The 20,660-nt window shown below is 49.3% G+C and overlaps 1 protein-coding gene and 1 long non-coding RNA gene across 2 annotated transcripts in view; both read right to left on the minus strand.

Annotated features, from left to right (window-relative positions):
* Positions 1-2,843: 2,843 nt before the first annotated feature.
* CCDC167 (coiled-coil domain containing 167) lies at positions 2,844-14,729 on the minus strand. The gene is given in 5 exon segments (XM_025197826.1): positions 2,844-3,554; positions 6,935-6,987; positions 10,247-10,341; positions 10,461-10,517; positions 10,520-14,729. Coding segments are annotated over 5 exon segments (345 nt in total). The 5' UTR covers positions 10,556-14,729; the 3' UTR covers positions 2,844-3,450.
* Positions 14,730-16,096: 1,367 nt separating this feature from the next.
* The window catches only part of LOC112547878, a 5,164-nt gene continuing 600 nt past the window's right edge, over positions 16,097-20,660 (minus strand). Inside the window, exons 2-3 of the long non-coding RNA XR_003092815.1 lie at positions 18,874-19,023; positions 16,097-18,124 (exon numbers count right to left, since the gene is read on the minus strand). This is a non-coding gene — a long non-coding RNA (uncharacterized LOC112547878). The remainder of the gene's footprint in view (positions 18,125-18,873; positions 19,024-20,660) is intronic.

Genomic DNA, 20,660 nt, shown 5'->3' on the forward strand with positions numbered 1-20,660 from the left:
AGGGAAAACCAGAGCTTTTCTTTTTTAAACCTCCAGATAAGCTTTCAGAACTCCAATGTCTGGTGCAGACCTGGGGTCCCATCTGGAATGAATGCACAAAACCACAACTCTCAGATGACAAGACAGGATCACGCATGTTTGAGTGAGCAGAAACAGCAGTCTGTTTCTGGGCTGGGCTCCCAAATGTCATGTAGGCCATGCTGTCGCAAAGAGCAGGGCTGACCTGTGTTGCATGTTTTAACTTTGGGCTTCTGCACCACCTTTGGCCAGGTGTTCCACAGAGGACAGAAGCCTCCACACAAGCTGGCTGCACCAGCCATGTGGCAAAGTCACTGTATTTTTTTTTATTATTATTATTTTTAACAGATTGGACTAGGATTGCCTCAACTGTGCCTTACAGAATGCTGTGGGTCTCCTAGGAGCTAGAAGCAACCAAGCAACCATTTAGATTCTGACCTCCTGTCCTCTTCCCCCTCCAGCCCCTTCTCTCCTCTTGCCAGTGAAAGATTTGGATGAAGACTAGGTCAAGCACACACATGAGCTTGTGGGGGAAATTCACGCCAGGCAGAGAGGTCAGGAAGAGGCTTAAGCATGAAGTCCCTCATGCCATCAGCATAAGTAATGAACAGACCTTGTGCTGTTGTTTCTGTACAGAGGGGATTTCACCCCAAGGGTGTGCCTGTACAGCACCATGCAGTGCCATGTACAGATACCCAGGTAGGCGCTGAAAGTGTTAGTTCATGTACCAGAAGCAGTACTTGCATGGCTGATTTGCCCGTGTGGTTAACCTAGCTGTACTTCTTCTGGTCTCGGGTATCTCTGCAGCATTGTCTAAACAGAGCCTAAGTAAATCAGTTTAATATCCAAGCTTGCAGCCCTTCCTGTATCTATACAATTGGTTTGTATTCAGGCATCCATTTGGTCATCCCCTCATTGCTTGTACTTGAGTTTAATCACTGCTGGCTTTATTGCTCTTACTTTGTAACATTGATCTGTGTTCAGACTTGCTTGCTGTAGACTGGTGACTCTACACAGCTCTCTCAGCCTGGGGTTAATGCTGACCTTTGGCCATCAGGGCACAGAGACTGGAGAAAGCTGAAGTGTCAGTCAGCCTTAGAAATGGTCAGAGCCCATGTTATTCTTGGGTGCTTCCTGCAGAGAAACCTTCTGCCCTCACACAGGCAGATGTTGCCTCCCTTCCAAGCTTCAGGGGAGCACGGTGGGTTGGGGATGGGGTGGCCTTTCCATGAAAGCCAACTACACTCTTCCTCTTTGGCCACCAGCAAGCCCAGATCATGGATACATCTTCCAAAGCATACATGGGGCCACATAGTACCCTGATGTGGCAGAGCTTAGCCTTGGTATATTGTGGGACACAGTAACAGGGCTCCAATTCTTGACCCAGCATTTACGTTACTGGTCATTTTAGTTTTAATGAAGGTGTTTCCACAGTACACAGCAAAGAGACTGCAGGTGGGAGACATAGCACCTCAAGCTGTGTCACTTTTTACAGCCTTTGTGCTTCTGGCTTTTTAAACTCTTCATTTGTTGTTTGGTGCTTCTGACAAATGCCCTGAGGTTGACATAATGCCAGCAGGCCAGTTTGTCAGAAGCCATTCCCTTTCCCATGGTGTTTCATTGCAATACACGTGTCTTCTGCACACTCAGGGGCCTGGCTCCCCCACACAGGGCCTTGGCCTTCCTGCATGGGTGGGTATGGAGTGTATCACGGCAGTACACTGTGTACAGTGCAGATCTCCAGTGTAAGTAAAGCAATGAAGGAAATGCACTTGCCTGCAGGCTGCTTTTACAGATGCTTCCTGATTTCCCTTGTGCCCCAGCCTCCTTCTGATTTTATTGCCTGTTTTTTTTTTTTTTAATTTCGTTTTTTTTTTTTGGATGCACTGAAACAGCTCCCAGCCCCTTGTGGGAGGGCAGGTCAGCACATTTCTATAGGGCAAACATGGAAGGAGTGCTGTTGGGGAAAGGTGTTATATCACTTGTCATCTCCAAGTCCAGACACTCCCATTCCTATTCCTCATCCTTAGCCTGGGAGGTCAGGGTTATGCTTCAAAATGCCTTGAAGGAACTGTTCTGTTCAAAAGCCAGGACTTCTGATGGATCAGACTTCTGCATGCCCATTATTGGTGTGTTACAGCAGCTCAGCCCTAGTATGGGTAAGAGAGGGGCTTCATCTCATACAAATGTCTCAGCATCAAAGGGGCTAGTAGAAACTTTGGCTTTGGTGAAAGTGGTCTGAGCTATCCTCTCCCACCGGCTCCAGGGCACAAGGACAAGTGCCTCATTGAAGAGAATGTGTGTTAATTGCACATTGTATCAGGCTCTATATCACTGTGTTGATTTCTCTGCTTTAGTTGTCTCAGTATTACCAGTACAGCCCTTCAGTTCACAAAGGCGCTCACCCTATCTGATTTGTGGCTTTCCTGACCAGGAAGAAAGTGAACTTGGAAAGGTTTTGACTTGCCCCAGGCTACTAGTACCATTAAAGGAGAGTAGTTTTGATTCAGTGCTATGCTCTTGTTCCACAACTCTTCCCTCTGAAGGAAGAGCAGGAGAGGCAGAAGCTAAATGCATTTGCTCCTTCATGTGGTCACACAAAACATAATTTAAACTTTACTTCAAAGTTTATTTTAAAATATTACAGAGTAATTTGCATTCCTGTGAGCTCAGCAGGCGCTTGCCTTTAAACCATCATGTGCAGTGTCAGAGACTTGTCTCTGGGATGTGCATAGGTACAGACCTCTCAAACCCTTCCCCTGCCCCCCCAAAGAGTCCTGAGGTTCAGGGATCAGCAACTGTTTGTATCTCTTACTCTTAATTCATTTATTTGAGCTGCAGGGAGTCAGCCCAGTCCATAGACCTGCCTTTGTCAGACTGACTCCTGGCCCCATTAGTGTTGGTAGGAACATGTTTTAAAATTACTACCCATGCTCGGGGCTTCTAGCAACCTTGGCAAAGGGACTAATGTCTGAGCTTCAGTGATTGGCCCCTTGTGGCAGAGGTACAGTAGTAGGGAAGCTCACCCCAGTTCTTGGCAGGCTGAGCAGAGAGGATTTCAGGCTCTAGGACTTTTCAAAAAGCAGCCAAGGTGCAGGGAGGGAGGGCCCTGCCCTGAAAGGAGAAAATAGGCCTTTCCTCCCCCTTAAATGGATGTGCATTTGCTCTGCTAAAAGACTGTGGCTTCCCCAATAGGACTGGTCACTTTATACTGGATGAGATGGCTTCATCTGCGTTTTGGCTAGTGGTGTCCGCGTCTCCTCTCCTCCAAGACCCTCTGCTGTTGAGCACAAGAATGCCCAGGCCAGGGAGCCTGCAGATAACAATAGAGGAGCAGCAGTTGGAACACCTGATTACACTCGCAGGAAGGCACTTTGGTGAGAGGAGGGAGAGATATTTGCAGCAGCCAGTGCTGCAAGTTCTTCAACACAATCACATGGTCCAGCAGACATAAATAACAGTGATGAGCAGCATCAGGGCCATGGCAAGGGCCGCATTCTTGCGGTTTTCCTTACGCAGAATTCTCAGTTCTTTCTCTGCAAAAGACAACACACTTGGTGTGTGAGAGGCCACTTCCCTCCTGTACTGCAGCACCCCCAGTGCCTGCTGCCTCAGGCAGGATTACCACCCACGTTAGCATGGGGTAATTCCTCTGCAGTTGTCAGCTGCCATCCTGGTGCGGCTACCTACTGGAGACCTGGCTCTGGTTTTCTTTGTACAGGCAGAGCTGACACTGTCTCCAACTGCCTCTCTTGAGAGGGACTGGGCAGGTAAGAGGCTTGAAAGAGCCCTTTCCACTTCCCAAATTGCATCCTGGCCTGTTTAGTAATATCTGAAAGTTACTAGCTAACAGCTGCTGGCTTTCAATCCAGTTGGTAGTGGGTAAGTGGTGGTCTTATTATAGGACCCATTTTCCCCTTTGTTGGAGTCCGTGGCCTGAAAGGGCCATCACAACAGGATTCCTCCTCCCCTGGAGATGGTTCCTGTGTGAAGGTGAAATGAGAGCTGGCCCTACCTTCCTGTACCTTTTCTGAACAGGCCTCCCAAGCTCTCAAATCTGGCATCTTTCATGAACCACTATAAGAAATAAGCTTCCAGTCTCCTCTGTGCGTCACAGACTCCAAGCATGTATCCCTCCCTGGCTGAGCTTCCTATTGTGTCTCAGTGAATGTCTGAATCAGGACACAACTTGTGCTTCAAGCTTTTGTAGCCTTGGGCAGTCAGGAGCACTAGCACTTCCTGTTCTGGGAATGATGAATGTATTTGGCTGTCACCTATGCAAGCCATTGCCTCTACCCTTGGCACTGCTCAAAGACTTCTGTGATCCTCGCAGCATCCCCTCAGATGTGCACATCGATCCCTTCCTGATCCCAGGGGGCTAGTCCCTGGAAGGTGAATGGAGGACAGTTCTGAGCCCAGCATACTTGTCAAAAACAATGGGCGCAGTTAGATGAATAACCATTCCACTCATCTCCAAGCATTTTGTAAAGGCAGGTCAGTGCTGGTAATTCCATTTTACAGTGGGAAAAGCTGAGGTGCAGAGAAGTTCAGGGGCTGCCAAGAGCAGGCAACAAATCCATACCAGTCCTCTGCTTTACACAAGATCAAAATCCTACGCTGGGCAGAACGATCTTCCTGTGCTATTGAGTGAAACAGCAGCAAGCTATCTAGATTGGATATGCCAGGCTGGCCAGCAGCTGTCACAGCTGCCCTATGGCAATCTAGTGTCTCCAGGGAGAACTGCATGGTTACTGCAAGGGTAGGCTGAGCTTTCAGGGCCACTTGCTGGCTAACAGGGTCCGCATTGCTTGCTGTTGTTTGAGTGCAGTGCTCTGCCGGTGCTGCCAGAGGAGTCTGACTTCAGCTAGAGCAACAGCAGCCTGGTTGCCTGTTCTACCGGCCCCTAAGGAGAGGTCAGCATGCATGTGCTTTACCAAGAGGTGCCCTCACCAAAACCCACTTTTAAAACGAGAGTTGAGCTCCAGCTCTGGGCCAATTCCCAACTTGGCAAGTGCTGCTATTGGGTGCTTCAGTCAGCAGTGTGTGCTGTCTCTCTCCGGAAGCCACCTGCGTCTCCTGAGCTATCAGGCATGCCTGACCCTAAGGACAAACTCCTATCTAGAATGAGCTGCTTGGTGCTGCAACTCCCCAGCAGGTGGCAGCACAACCCAGGCAGCTGGAAGAGTGCAGTAGTCTAGTAGGGGCCAACCTTTTTGACAGGCGTGCCACATATTACCCTCTCGCCTTTCCCAAGTGCCACTCTGCTCCCCTTCCCCTGCCCAGTCTCCTTCTCTACTTCCTGCTCTCAGCCCTGTGCTCCCTGCCTGACCTGCTGTTTTGATTCCTTCTTCATGCCTGGTGCTCCCTGCCCAATCTGCTCTGCTTTCTGCTCCCTGCCCACTCCCCAACCTGTTGCATGCCACACACAAAGCCTGGCCATGCTACTTGTGGCACCCACGCTGCAGCCTGGCCGCCCCTGCAATAGACTGCTGCCTGGGTCTAATGCTGATCCTGGCATCCTTACTCCTAGACCAGACTGTGAACCCTGGCTTCTGCTGTGCAGTAACCTGTCCTACAAGACTTGTTCCTCAGACTGAGGTAACACTGAAAGGCTCCACAGTAGCAAGACCTGAATGGACGCAGGCAACTGTGTGTTGTATTTCGCAGGGCCTGGCCCCATTTGAACTTCTGGGGGTTGTGCTGCTGTTTCCCTGAAGGGATTTGGCAAGGGAGCTCCCTCTCTCTGGCAGAGCAGTACCCAGCCCTACTCATTCATCTATACAATGGTCCTGTTTTGCTCGTTCTTGGGTTTAGGTCTGCCCAAAGGACAGACCCACGGAGGAAAACATCTACAGAGAGGGGCTGGTGGTGCCCTTGCAACTCCACTCTGCTTATACTAAGCCCCGGACCCTCTGTGCCTCAGACGGAGGGAATGAGCACCCTCGCCTCCCACTCATACCCAGGGATGTGGAGGGCACCTGGTCCCTTCAGGAGCAGGCCTCAGCCCAGTGGAGACATAAACTCAATGTGGCTGCATAACACTGTGTTGGGCCAGCAGGGGGCAGTCTAATGTCACTGCTCCTGAGCACTGAGCCCCAGGAGAGGAGGAATGGTAGAAAGGCTTCCTGCCTGGAGACTGAGAATAAAAAATGCGGAAGCCCGGACAAATGTACATCCCACAGGGTGTGGGAAGAGGTCTCTGAGCAACCATAACTCTCCAGGTCTAGAGGGATTTAGAGTTGGGCCATTATACGTTTGCTTCAGCCCATGGTGGGGGGGTTGGCTGGAGGAGGCAGCATGCCCATTGTTAATAGAGGAGTTAAAACTAAACATCCAGCACGGGCTCTGCCTGTTAACTGCCTCCAGTGAGACAAAGGAGGGGAAATCATTCAACCTCACCTCTAGACCTGCTTGTATTGTTTCCATGCAAACCCAGAGGCCACGCTGCACTACAGCTACAGGGTACACGCTACAGCTTGTGCTGCGGGAGTTGTAGGAGGCGCTAACACAAGTGGAGAAATCTCCCGGGTTCTCTGCTATGCATCTGTAAGAATTTTGGTTTTCAAACTCAGGCAGCAACTCTTCCCTCAGGAGGAGGGTTCAAATCCAGCTAGTCTAATTTGTTGGCCAAGGTTTTCCAAAGCAACTAGGGATATTGCATGTCCACCTGCATGTTCTACAAGATGCCTTTGGCTGAAGTGGAAGGCGCTTTGCTTTGGAAAACCTAGGAGAGAAAAAGCACAGCATCTCGCCAAAACCCCGCTACATTGAGAAAAATCTATCTCCCCTCACAGGCGTTGCTTTTTTGGCTGAGCCCAAGCTTAAAGGCAAAGTAGGAGAGAGACTGAGAAAAGAAAGAGTTTAAATTGGAAGCCAAGCAGCAGCCCAGGGTGTCTATTTTTAATGAAGTTCTTACCATAGCTTTCAGCTTTGGTCATTAGCAAAGTTTTCTCCCTCTCCAGTGACTTCCTGTAACAAAAGAAGTCTGTTATGCACAGGTACAGTACACATTATTTCCTTACACTAGCTTATACATTGGAGGAAAGGCTGCCCCAACAGAAGAGTTATGTATGATACTGAGAATGAGAATGTCCTGCCTTGTCTCTGGGGCAGGGGGTGGGGTGGGGTGGGGTGGGGAAGGAAGCTTAACATCTACCAAGAGGAGAGACTTGGTAGCTAGGTGTTTCTCCTCTCTAGACCCTGCTGTGTATGAATGACTTCCCTACTTTAGGGTAGCCTGTTTGAACGCTAACACGATACTCCAACCCCAGCTAAAAAGCAAGCCCTGGCCAGGATCAGCCCAAACTCATTTATGCAGTGGTCTAGCTGCTCCCTTGGGATTCAGATGATGGGTCTAATAACAGGCAGGACCCACAGATACTGCTTCCAAGATCTTATGGGCTCAGTTTGTCTGGCTTTGTGATGGAGGATGTGTGCTTTTCTGATCCAGTAAATGCCCACTGACTGGGCTGTACAGGCCATGCTGGGGAAGGGGTGAGGGGAGCATGTCCCTGTGAATGGGGCTAATTTGTGACTGACAGTGGTGGATAAACAAAATCTTTTGCTTTTTTTGTTTCTGGGTCTCCTCAATAACTCCACAGCCTCCCTGGGTAGAAGGTAATGTTTCCCATTTTACAAAAGGGGAAACCTTGGTGTGGGCAAGGGAAGGGAATTTTTACCAGTCACCAAACAAGTCATCTGCAGCCTGGACTAGACCCCAAGAGTCCTCCCTGCCAGCCCCCTTGCCCTTACCACCAGAGCAGTTCCCTCCCCTGTTCCAGAGACAAAGATCAAGGAAACTGTCCTTCCTCCCTCCCTTTTCCACAGATACTGGGTTTGCACAAATTCCCTAGCTGGTTCATGGAAAGAATCTGAAGTGTGACACCAGTAGGAACCAGCTACATGACTGCCGCGTTCTAAGCTATTAGGACTGTGGATGATATAATAACAAAAACCCCCATGTATCTTTAGTTGCACAAAATGATTAATTAATCCACGGTTTAAAGGATAAAAGCAAAACAAATTGCCTGCAAGCAGCAGCGGTTCCATTACAGCGAGGACATCACCGCAGCTCCTTTCAGACAGTGCGAATATAAATAAACATGCACCAACAAATTATCTCCCTGCTCTGAGCAGGTTCTGTGGTATTATTGGGAAAGCGGCAAGTGTAATAGGGCTCGTTGTTCCCCTCGAGGCTAAAGCAGGAACTTTTAATGGAAATGGATCCAAGCCTGACTGTACAGTTAGTTAAGTGAGGAGAGAAGGGCAGCCACAAGGCAGGCTACATTAATAGCGGGAGAGGGAATGGAAAGGATCTTAGAAATATGTGCAGCAAAAAGGGAAAAATAAGAGTTCAGCCCCATTAGGAAATGGGGAGAAAGACTGGCAGGACTGAGCCCAGAGTGTTGCTGTACAACTACTTAACAAACCCACCTCGCTTGAGAAATCAAAGGAAAAGGGGCCAATAGGAAGGAATAGAGACCTCATCAATAGCTGGGCAAGTCTGAGCCTCTGTAGGACTGAATGACACAGCCCAGGGAATGAGCCACTGAGCTTACTATGAATCTATGGGAAGACTTGTTAGTGAGAGGCATGAAGGAAGAAAACACAATCCTGAATACGAGGCTGGGGAAACAGAACTACCTTAGTGATTTAGACTCGCCAGATTAAGAGCTATAACAGTGGAGAAATATTTAACGATTACTGAGCCCTTGTGAGATTAGTTGAAGCACAAGTGGCAGAATTTGATTGCTCTCTTGGTCGAATGGCCTGGTGAGGGGATATCACAGAACTGGGCACCTTCCCTGAGAAATCTGTTCTAAAGCTCCTGGATAGGAACCTTATCATTATCTCACAGCTTGGGAACTGGCAGAAAGCCTGTGCTCAGGGTAATGTTAAATGGTTACGCAATGAATTTGAGGGCAGGAGAGATGTCCATAGGGTTGCTGCTAGGTTTGGGGGGGAGGGAGATGGGCCTGGTGATATGACTTATAGGAAAAGCAGATGAACTCAGGACAAAGCATTTAGTGAGATGAGATTAAGGGAGGGGAGAAGAAAAGAGGCAGAACTTTCAACAAGTATTAATGAATGTAAACCCCAGCAAAGGAGAGAAATGGAGCATGGTGGCTCTGCGTATAACTAGGAGTAATGGTGGGAAATTGAGAAAGAGCATGTCAAAGAAAATAAGAGCATCATTCTTGGGGACAGTCAGGCCTCCTGCCAAGCCCAGAACCACTGCTAAGACACAAGCCCCTGCTCCAAATCTCACACAGATAGTCTGAAAGTGGCATAGAAGCATGCGTGCATCCAGAACCCCTCTGAACTATCTACACCACCTAACTGCCATGCATGGGCTCAAGTGGAGCTGAAGCAAGTGGGCATGTCTTGGAAGGGAAACACTGTAGACACAGCATTGGAATCGAAAGTCAGAGCAAACTGTAAGGAACAGCGGCCATATAGGATGTAAATGGCTCCTATCTTCCTGCGTATAAAATGTAGATTTCAGTTCTGGGCTAGGAGGGGAGCAATAGGATAGTAATACGGAAATGGAAATGTGTCCCGTCAAGGCTGCAAGACCCCAGTTGCTCTAGCACCTCTGGAAGTGCTACAGGACCCAGTCACAAGGTTCCACTTGGCAGCGGAGAAGCAATCTAACCACATTAGGCAGGTTCAGAGATACAGTTAGGTTCTTCTAAACACCCGTGTGAATTGCTGCTGTAAGCAGGTTCCCGCACGCACCTGTGCTTTTACTGTGAATGGAATCAAAATTTGCTCCCCATATCCCCTTGGGATTATTCTGACTGGGCTTCCACCACCTGGGGCAGACACTGGCTATGACTATTCCCAAATCCCTGTAGGCCTATTCAGACAGAACTCAGATGGTGTAGCCAAGCTGCCTGCTACTATTCAAACCTCCATTCAGCTCCCTGGCCTCTTTCCTAGCAGCAAAGGGGTCTGAGCTCTGAAAATGAACAGGAAGGCTTCTACAAGCCTTCAGAAAAGAGGGTCAGCGGGTGAAAGCAATCTTAGTTTTCTCAACACATCACACCTTCCTTTGACAAGGTAAAAACAGGGCTGCCTGAAGCAAGCTCTAAATTGGGGACCCCGACATGGCAAGCATTGCAGCAGTGGCCCTATTGTGTTATACCCATAAGCAGTGGATTGAACAAGTGCACAGCAGCTGGCAAGAATACTGTCTGGTCTCTGAAGGGGAAGGGATCACCAGTACCTTTTTTCAGGACTCAGCTCCTCTCTGTGCAGTTTAAAGTCCACCTCCTCCATGTTCTGTCTGCACAAGGCCAGCTTCTTCTCCAAGCCATCAATCTAGAAGACACAGCAGCAGCCACAATCAGCAGCAGCCTCAGACTTCTCTCCACAGGCCAGCAGCTCCACCCTTCCTGACTCAGAAGAAGGGGTGACAGCCCATCTGCTGTCTCTCTTACCTCCCAAATCAAACAAGCCACAGGGTTGCCTGCTGTTCTTACTGCTTTTTTTTTTTCTCATAGCCCCTAGCCCAAGCAGAATGCATGAGGGACATGGGACAAACCACAGCAAATGGGTATCAGTCACCCTCACAAGTCAGTGAAACCTCAATCCCAGACAGTCTTTGTGCCAAAACCCCAGACCAATGACTCCAAATGTCCTCAGCTGGTGCTGGCAGTCCCTGGAAAGCAGATGGACAATACTTCTTGTTAATCATAGGAAAACAGGGTTGAAAGGGACTCCAGGAGGTCAAAGGTGCAGCTCCCACCCACAGGTTAAATCAAAAGGATGCTGAGCTCTGCACACAGAAAGCAGGCTCAGCACACACTCTACTGGTGTTTGGTAGAGTACAGCCAGGACAGTAATCAGCACTGCCTCTGTCCTGCTGAGCACTATCTGCATCTTGCCCTGAACACTTGGCGCCAGTCCCGGCGCAGCAGGAAGCTATTGCAGCTAACTAAAATAACTGGCTATTTGGAGAGCTCATTTATGTTCCAAGAAGCTGCATTCATTATAGGGTGGGAAGGAAAAAAACCTAATAAAGCAAAACCTGGCTGGATAAGCACCCATGAGTGATTGATATGTTTGAGCTTGGGGAGGACTCAGTTGGGAAGGAAGCATGCCAAAGCAGAACAATTCTGCAGGGAATCCTGCCTCTTCCAAGCCCGGTGGCCAAGATTTTATGCATCCTGAGGGAAAGCTCTGCCTTATAGGTTTGCAATCCAATTGGGGAAACATCAGGGAACAAAGAACCTGTTGTTAATAAGTTTGAAAATCATCGCTAGCTCTGCTGCAGCCACAGCCCCATGCAGTCCACAGGCTGTAGAAGCAGGGCTGAGGCCCAGCAAGCTGCTAGAAGGACTAGGCCTGCCCTGTTGGCCTGGTGAGATGCTTCAGAACCTGGGAGGTTGCATCAAATAACCTGGTGGAATTAAATGCAGCTGCCTTGGATTGTAGAGGCCAAAAGGACTGGTGCCCAGCCACACTGGAAGTGCAAAGGAAGAACACTGCCACCAATAATTACACAGGAAAATCAATAACTCTGATCCCTGATTAGCCAGTTACAGCTCAATCCTGGGCTAATTAACAACTCTCACACACTCTACTCTGGGAAAGCACACATAGGCTATGGCAGGGGCTGTCAAGGGAAGGGCAGCTGAGCTGACTATGCATATAGCAATAGGGGCAAGAGGGGATTCAGGCAAGTGGCTCAGCAGAGAGCAACGGGAGGGAGATGATGGAGCAGAGGTGGCTCTCACTGCAGCAGGGCATACACTTCTGTCTTTTACAGGACTATAGGTTCCAAGTGAGCAGCAGACATGTGGCTGCTGAGCTAATATGGGTTAAACTCCTGGCAGGCATCTCCAAAGAAACTGCAGAGCTGGGTAGTAATTCCATCTGTTTTAATTTCACTTAGTCTAAAATAGTGGTACTCAACCCGTGCACTACAGGTGCCCCTCCCAGACCTGCAGCAATTAATGTTCCCACTGCTCCCCCACTGCCAAACTTCCAGAGCTACAAGGAGCCCAGTGGGCCAGATGACATGGCTGTGCATGCCAGACGGCACCGGCTATGTGGTGTCAGTCCACAGCAGGATCTTGCATGTGGGGCTGGGCCAGCGTGCAAAGTCATACGCATGGACTGACTGTGTGCTGCCCCTGGCTTAAATCAGGCCTTCAGACTGACCCTCTGCATGGGATCTGGCTTGCAGACTGACCCAGCCCCACTCATCCTGCCCATGGGGTCAGATAAGTTGAGTGCCAGTGGTCTAAAACAAAGGTACGCTCCTACTGCTCAAGAAGGGGCAGAAATTCACTGTTCAGAGCCACACAAATGGCTCTGCTGATCTTGAGGCAAAGGAAGGGGGAAAAAATCTGTAGCAGACACACAGGGAAAGGAGATCATTACGGTAAGACCCAAATCTCTTCCTTTGAAATCCTCCTTTTCCCCAAATCGTGGGCTGTGTTAAGAGGGGACTGGACTCAGTATTTCTGGGTTCTGTCCTGTCACTACTAATGACTTACTACCTCACCACAGTGGCAGCTGGCATACGTGCCTCGGTTTCCCCACCTGTCAACTGGGGGAACACTACCAACTTCACCGGGACTAATGGTTGATGAAGTGCTTGAGATCCTCAGATGAAAGGCTCTGGGGAAGGGCAGAGTATAGTTCAGAGAAGGCTCCACTGGCACTATCCTGATACAGCAGGACCACTGCCTTTGCTGGAGAGTTCAGATCTGGGAGCCAAGGCCCTGTGGGTATGGTCTACTTTGCTTCCCTGGTGCTCCTGGGGAGTGCTGCTTTTTAGCACATCCTACTCACCTGCTGCTGCTTGCATGTGCCACACCTGGAATGAGGCAGCAAAGCTGCTTTGGGGGTGCCCTGCTGCCAATGCCTTTGAGATCTTTGCTTCTTGCATGCTTGACGGCCTGCCCACAAAAGCATTTCTGGATCGGTATCGTAGCAGGTAGGCAGACTTCAGAGTGGTGCTGCCCTCAGAGTGCCAGAGCAGCAGTTCAGACATATCGTGACTGCGTGTGTATTTCTCACTGGCTAAACTGTCCAACCAGCCCCTTCCCTAGATACAGAATTAAAGGAAAACAGAACAGCAGGGGAAGAATCAGAGCAACCTGATGGAGGATGGCTTCTTGCTGGGGAATCTCCCAGGGGTGCCATAGAAGCTGAAACCACAGAACGAGAGAACCTGTAAAGCTTCTGCAAAATCCCAGGGGTAGCTCTCCTAGGAGCACACGTGCATTTGAACTAACTGTGGGTGGAAAGCATTTGTTCTTGTTAACCGAAGCATGGGAAGGCTGGCGAGGTGCAGCCCTGATCTATCAGAGGCCTGTGCGAAACAGGAGGGTAGCAGCTCAGGCTCCTTGTGAAGAACCACCGAGACCCCCCATCACAGCTCAAAATGGCCAGGCCCTGAATGGCAGGCGGCCTAGCGAAGGGGTTGTAGAGACAATTTCCTCCTTCACCCTTGGTGTCTAGGGCAGGGATTGGGGCAAGGAGGTGGAGCATCTCCCTCCAGAAAAGGGATGAGGTGTAGAACATGGAAAGCTTTCCCTCTACAGTAGTCTTAGCACTGCTCGTCTTAGCAGGCAGTTAGAGGATTTCATTCAAGGAGACACTGTCAGTTAGTGCCAACCTCACTTTAAAACAAGAATTGAAGCAGGAGTTTAACATCCAGCACTGTGCGAGCCATTGGCACGGATGCTGCTGTCCCTCCTCAGGTCGCTGTCTTGCTACCTGACTGCCAGCTGTGCTTGGGGAGGAGGCGGTGGGAGCCCAGCAGGTCTGTACATGTCAGTGTTCGGATACCAGATGCATCCCTTGCTACAAGATGCACCGCCAGGCACAGAGCCATTTTTGCTGAATCCTGGCTTTGCTTTTGTGCGATCTGGAGGCCTCCTAGAATATGGAGGCTGGGGATGAATTTTAATCCAAACTGACTTGTATGTTTATTACAAATCTCATTTGCTCAGGCAGTCTTGGGCGGGAAGCCCAGAGCCTCTCACATGCAGGCAGAAAGGGTGAATGACAGCCCTTCTTACGGAGTTGAGCTGGATCCTTTTTAATACATTTTGTAATGAATTAATAAAAGCCTTCTTCCCAGCAGAAAGGCTAAAAGCACTTTTCAAGAACTGGCATCCGCCCTCTGCCTTCATGAATTCCCAATTAAGATGCTGGAAAACAGCCATATCACACACACGTCGACATCCAACAGTGTTTGGTAATGAGGTTTTCGTCTCCTGAACCTCATAAAAGAGATCAAAGCCAAATAAGAGTCAGGGGCAAAAAAAAAAAAAAGCCTCCTTGGGGCAGCCCCTTGTCACCTGCTGGCAGGTCTGAAGCTGTTCTCTCCATTTCCAAGTCAGTAGTTTCCATGTCCATTGCTTCAGTTGGACTCTCAACCCAGCACAGAATAGATGTACTGAGATTCAGAAGCTGAATTCTTGGACTGAGTAGACTGCTTCACAACTTGTTGTGCTCTTACAATAGTTTTGTATGTCAGCAAAACATTTCCTATGCTATCGATAAGTTCAGCAGACCTGGAAAGATCGACCAGCCACCTACTAGCCAAAGGCCTAAGCAAGTTACTAGGTGCAGGCCAATGCAAGAGCATGGCAGGCAGTCCACCAGGAAGATCCTAGTATTGTAGGCCTGAAAGCTGCCTTAGCAAAATGCCTATGCGATTTTGTGCCTTGACACAACTAATGATACTAATACAAAAGCCAGTGGGTCACAGTTTAGGCTGACCTTTTTATAACTCACATGAGCAAAAAGTTAGAAGATCTGGTTTAGCAGTTCAAGACAGCAAGATACAGACAGCAGCCTGACAGAAAAATGACCATTGTAAAAGACGATTGGTGGATATTTATGACATAACCGTATCTGGTACATACAGAAGAGAACTGTAAAAAAAGTGTATAAAAACCTAGGGAAAAAAAAAAACCCTTAAATTGGGAAAGAGCAAAACCCAGGAAAAGAAACAACTACTGAACCCCGGTGTGGTGATGGATGCCTGGCCAGCTGAACTCACTATACCCACCAGAAGGCTTGCGTAGGAATATCTTTGTTGACTGTTAGGACTTGCTTAGAAGTTGAGCGTTTTATTTAAAGCCCTGCTTAAACATTGGTATTGCTTACATGTTCAATAATACAGGATTTGAGACTGGAATAGTCTCACCAATGGATTCATTTCCATTCACCTCAACCCTTAACTAAATTTAGTACAACAGTACCTCACCACCAACTCCAGATGCTTGGAAGCAAGTAAAATGTGGGGGAGGGAAGTGCTGGGATCGCTACTAGGGTCTAGGACTTGAGCCATGACTAACATCTTTCCTATCAGCTTTTGGCTAGTAACTCTCTCTCACTTCTACTCTGAAGACTCCTGTAATTATTTCAACAATCAACTATATCCTATTTTTCCTAGCCCTGTTACTGCTGTAAGGGAAGCAAGAGCTTCAGCCATTCATCTACCTTCTATTCCTGGAGTCCTTCCTCCTTCACGTAAACAGCTCTAGCATCTACCATGGCTGCTCATCATCTTCCCTAAAGCAGAAGAGACGCACCACCCACAAGGTTCTGGGGCATCCTCACGAAACTAAACTTCACTTGATGGCTGGGGTTCAGGGAAGAGTCTTGCTACCCTCTCTCTGCTGTCAGGGTTCGGGCTAGGTCTGAGGGCTGGTCCTGTCTCCAGTGCCCTCTGCCTGAAGGTTCGGAGCTTGTCCACAAACAGAAGTTGCAGGAGTTTAACAACAAGCATGATGTGGACATGCTTGCATCAATTTAAAACAGACCCAGATTAATTTAGCTTACTTTTGTAAGCAGAACCACTGCTTGCCAGGTTTAAGCAGATGCAGCGATATCCACAAAGGGTTTGGACACATCTTTACCTCGATGTGATCAACCTTTCCCCCTGCTTAAAAAAAACGGACAGCTCCACAGCAACAAACAGCTCCATGCAATAACTTTCTTGACTCTAATGTAGAACTACTGCAGGAAAAATGAGGGGTCAAACTTACACCAGTGTAAATATCTTATGTCTGCATCTTAATGGGGGGGGGGGGGGGGGGGGGGGGGGTGTGTAGCCATTTGCTCAGTGCAAATGATCTGTTAACTTCTCCCTTGCCACGCAGTGGCGAGGCGCTGTCATATCCCAGAAGAACTGCTCATGTCTCTACTTCAGATCCTGTTGTAATTTACACTGGTGTGCAAAAAGTAGCTTAAAATACACTGGTGTAAACATGCTGTCTGTCCAGGCGCAAAGTCACATTTGTGTGTCATCATACACACAACTTTAGCTAAACCAGCATAACTATGTGTTTGGGACAGGCCTTAGAAAGACAGCCTTACTTCAGACTATATTCAGTTCCATATGGAAAGTTTATTTAACTGTCATAAAGGCATGTTAGGTAGGTAATGATGTTGACAAATGAACAATTACAATTATCTAGTAAAGCTGTGGCTGTGAGGTGTTTGGGTATTTCATTCTGAAAACTCAGACTTCAGTCCCTGTGGCTTAAAGAGACTGCGAGGTTTTACCGTTCATAAATATTCTGCTGTAAGAAGGGCCTTCCACGTGCATGTGTCTGTGTGCATGTCCACCCATCCATGACTGCAGCAGGAAGGATTTCAGTATTTAAGGCACACATTCGTAGACAGATGTCAAGTCTCAGGCTGTAACAGTCCTGCCCTCCAAAACCTAACTGGAATTGCCTGCTATGCTGCCAGCTAATGCAGCTAATGCTCCATCCCTCCTCCTCCCATAGGTGTAATTGGGTCACACTCTCTTTATACGCTGCCTTCTCAGAGAGGGAAGGCACTATTATGTCTCAGCTTGGCTGTCCCATCTTTAGACTGAACATCTAAATCAGTTCCCTCAACTCTTCCTGTTACAGCTTACTGTCCAAGCCTTTTTTCATTTATCCTCTAAACTTCCTGTTGGTCTGTTACCACTGAAATATGGTGCCCACAGACAACTGCTGTCTCTAATTGGATGCCTAAACATGACCAGGCAGAGAAGAAAACTACCACACGCTGTGCTTCTATTGAAGTAGTTCAACAGGGCTTTGGCTTCTTTCAACACTGTGGCACACGAAGCAGCAATTACAAGCCCCAAATCCTTTCCACAGGTGCTCTTGCCCTGGCTGTATTTGTCTGCTTTGTATATGTTCAATTAATTACATCTCTGTTTCCTCATCTCTCTCTCTACTCATTATGACTAGTTCTGGTCCAGGTCTTCTATTCATTAGGAACATATCGACTTCTCATCCCATTCCCCAAATCATCTGCAATTGTCAAGGTTGAGCCGCAGACCCGCCATTGTCTCATCCAAACCAGTTGCGAAAATATTGGCTAGTCCAAGGCCCAGCAGAAAACGCTGCTTCAAAGAGACCTTGGCACAAATACCGCAGAGAAAGGTAATCAGCAGTGGTAGGCAGGGTAGATTTGTGCCTTACAGGCTAACTAGATCAGAGATGTACAGCATAAGATTTTGTGGGCCTAAGATCACTTCATCAGATGCTGTGAAAAGACATGCACAGAGCAGCACATCAAAGAGAGTGATCTGGATACAAAAGACAGGGGAGGGAAGAAGGGAGCCGGGGGGAGAAAACATGCTGTGTATGTCCTTTCACAGCTTCTGATAAAGTAAGCTCAGGCTCACAAAAGCTCATGCTATATACCTCTGATTTAGCTAGTCTATAAAGCACAAATCTACCCTGCCATCTAAAATACCACAGGCCTATTTGATGTGGTCATGGGCTTAAGCCCATCACAAAAAACTATAAGCCTCCCTTAATAAGGGAGGCCACAGGGGACGCATCAACTGATTTCTTGGGGCAACTAAAAAGAAATCAGAAATGGAAGCGAAGTGATAAGTTAATAACAAGAGATCCAGAAGGGGACACCAAGTAGACCACACTGTCCCCTGAACAAGTCAAGGGAGCCTGTGGATGTTAACCAGTGAAACTCTGCCTGGTGACGTGAGTGGAGGAGTGACAGGAAGACGGCTCCACACTCATCTGGGTTCCCCCCAGCCAGAGCCTTCTTTCTGGTCTTGTAGATCAGTGTTTCTCAACAGTCATGGAGGTGGGACTTCAACTCATTGCTGGATTGAAAAAAATCAGTTGTTTGTACTTCAAATAGATAAATCAACAGATATCTCGAACAGTGCAATTTTGTGGGGGTTTGTTTTTATCATCGTGGGACCAGGGTTTTTTGACAAAACAGTTGGTGGGATGTAAGGTGCAAAAGGCTGAGAACTGCTGTTGTAGATGGCCAGCTTGGCAGGTGAGCTGGAGGTCCCAGGGCTTGGTGTGGCCACGGATGGGGAATGCGTAACAAAACATGGTGCGGGAAGAAGTGCAGGCAAAACCTCAGCAGGAGATTCTGGAGGAGGCAAAAGAGGGGCTGCAACCTGGCACACTCGAGGTAGCTATGGGCCAGGGTCTTCCTCGGTTGGCAAAAGGGGCAGGTGTAGGGGTGGTCCCTAGAGTGCGTCAGATACACGCCTGTGGTGACGACTCTGTGGAGGAGCCACCAGCTGAGGTCCCTGGTGGTTCATGGGATCAAGGTGGAATACAGACTTGCCTACTGGGGACCCTCCCCTCCACCCTCAAGTAGGGTGTCCCACCACTTGTTGTCGGGGCGGGATATGAGGATGGGATGATGGCTTATGTAGAGCACAAGCCTGTAAAGCTGGCAGCGGTGGGCTGTTCAACGGTAGACCAGCTTGGCATCCCCCAGCCTGCTAAGATGGTGGGGCAGGGAGCAGTGGGACCTGCCAAGGCAGTAGTCCCATGACTAGCTCTAGAGAGCTGGGGAATACCAGGGGTGGGGACTGCTCTTGTACAGGACCTGGTTGATATAGATGAGGGCAGTGGGCGGCAAGGCAGCTCTTATCTCGTGGAGTAAGCAGCAGGGAACACACAGCGTGGGGTTCTGGACGAGGCAGTACAGGGACTGCAGCCTGGCGCACTCCAAGTAGGCATGTGCCCGGGTCTCCCTCTGTTCACAAAACAGGCAGGTGTCAGTTGCATCCATGAACCATACCAGGTTCAGGCCTGTGGCAATGGCTCCGTGGAGGAGCCACCAGCTGAGGTTCCCAGTGGCTCATGGGATCAAGGTGGAATATAGACTTGTCCACTGGAGGTCCCCACCTAGGGTCTCCCACCACTTGTTGTCTGGGCAGGACGTGAGAACATAACGGTGGGTGGCACAGAGAACAAGCGTGTAGAGCTGATGGCAGTGGGTGGTTCAAAAGTGGACCAGCATGGTGCCCCCCAGCCTGCTAAGACGGTGAGGTGGGGAGCGCCATGGGGCCTGCCAAGGCAGCGGCCTCATGACAAGCTCCAGAGGGCTGGTGGACACTGGGGGGTGGGGACTGCCCTTGCACAGGACCTGGTTGATGTAGGCGAGGGCAGCGGGGTGGCCTTGACATCCTAGAGTAGGAGGCAGGGCACATGCAGAGTGGGCAGCTCCATGGCCAGCTCAGCAGAATCTGCCAACCCCTGCCTGGCACAGTCCAGGAGGTCCCTGATATGGGTGAGGTTGGCCAGGACCATCCTTTGACACACCCAGGGCACCTCCACTACTGACGCCACCAACCGGCGGTGGGTTTTAGCAGGGGCCCGGCAAGGAGGCTGGTGCTCTGGGTGACCATTTCTGGGAACCCGGAGGCAGAGACCAGCCTCTAGGTTCTGAGGAGGTGGAGAACAAGCATAAATGAGGTTTAGCAGCAACAGGCACCTTCTACAATCTTGAAGATCAGGAAATCCCCAAATAGGAGACTCTTCATTTAAAATAGTCCCTTTTCCCACTCCTTACTTACAAACACTGACATCTGTCATGCGCATATGCTGGTTTAATACTGCAGAGCTTTTCATTAGGACTAAGCTGCATCCATGCTGGCCCTTGCTGTGGAGAGATTAATTACATAGGCCAGGCTGGCTTTTTTTTTTTTTTTTTAACTATAGGGCAGCTGGTAAAGGCAGGGCTGCAAGTGGTCTCCATAATCCACTGTGAGCGCCCTTCTCCAGAGGCCTCCAGTAAAAGTGATTCTGCTCGTGTCTATCTAAGACTCTGCCTACACGAGGCTACTTCTGCTGGCAGACAGCAGCCGCCACGTGGAAGCCACCAAAGCATATTCCCACCCAGGTGCCCCTGCTACAGCAGTGAAGCCAACAAGGGGGAAATGCACCACAGCAGCAGGCAGAAGGTACAGGGCAGCGCACGTGCTGTCTGCAGGTCAGAGCCTTCTCACTGCTCTGTATGTTCCTCAGATCCTAGAACAGGCGACAGATGCCAAGCCAGGCCCAGGCAGAGCTCCCCAGGCTGGACAGCAGGATGCAGCTCTGGCACAAAGCCCCACAGCTTTCCTACAAAGCCACCCTGTCTCAGCGGCTGCCCAGCAGGGCCAGTTCCAGGAGCTTGGCAATTGCTGGGGCTTGCTTTCACACCCCGGCCTGCTGGCTCTGGAGGATTTCTGGCTGACCACAGGCTTCTGCTTAAACCAAGACACCGTGGCTGCCGAGCTGGGGAATTTCAACCAGCTGAAAAATACTTGCCCTGGCCAGGAGAGAAACCCCAGGCTCCAGTCCCATCACTTGCTCGGCCAGAAAACCAAAAGGGAAAGAGATGCAGCA

The sequence above is a fragment of the Alligator sinensis genome, unplaced genomic scaffold (assembly GCF_000455745.1).
Source record: "Alligator sinensis unplaced genomic scaffold, ASM45574v1 scaffold198_1, whole genome shotgun sequence".
NCBI classification, from domain to species: Eukaryota; Metazoa; Chordata; order Crocodylia; family Alligatoridae; genus Alligator; species Alligator sinensis.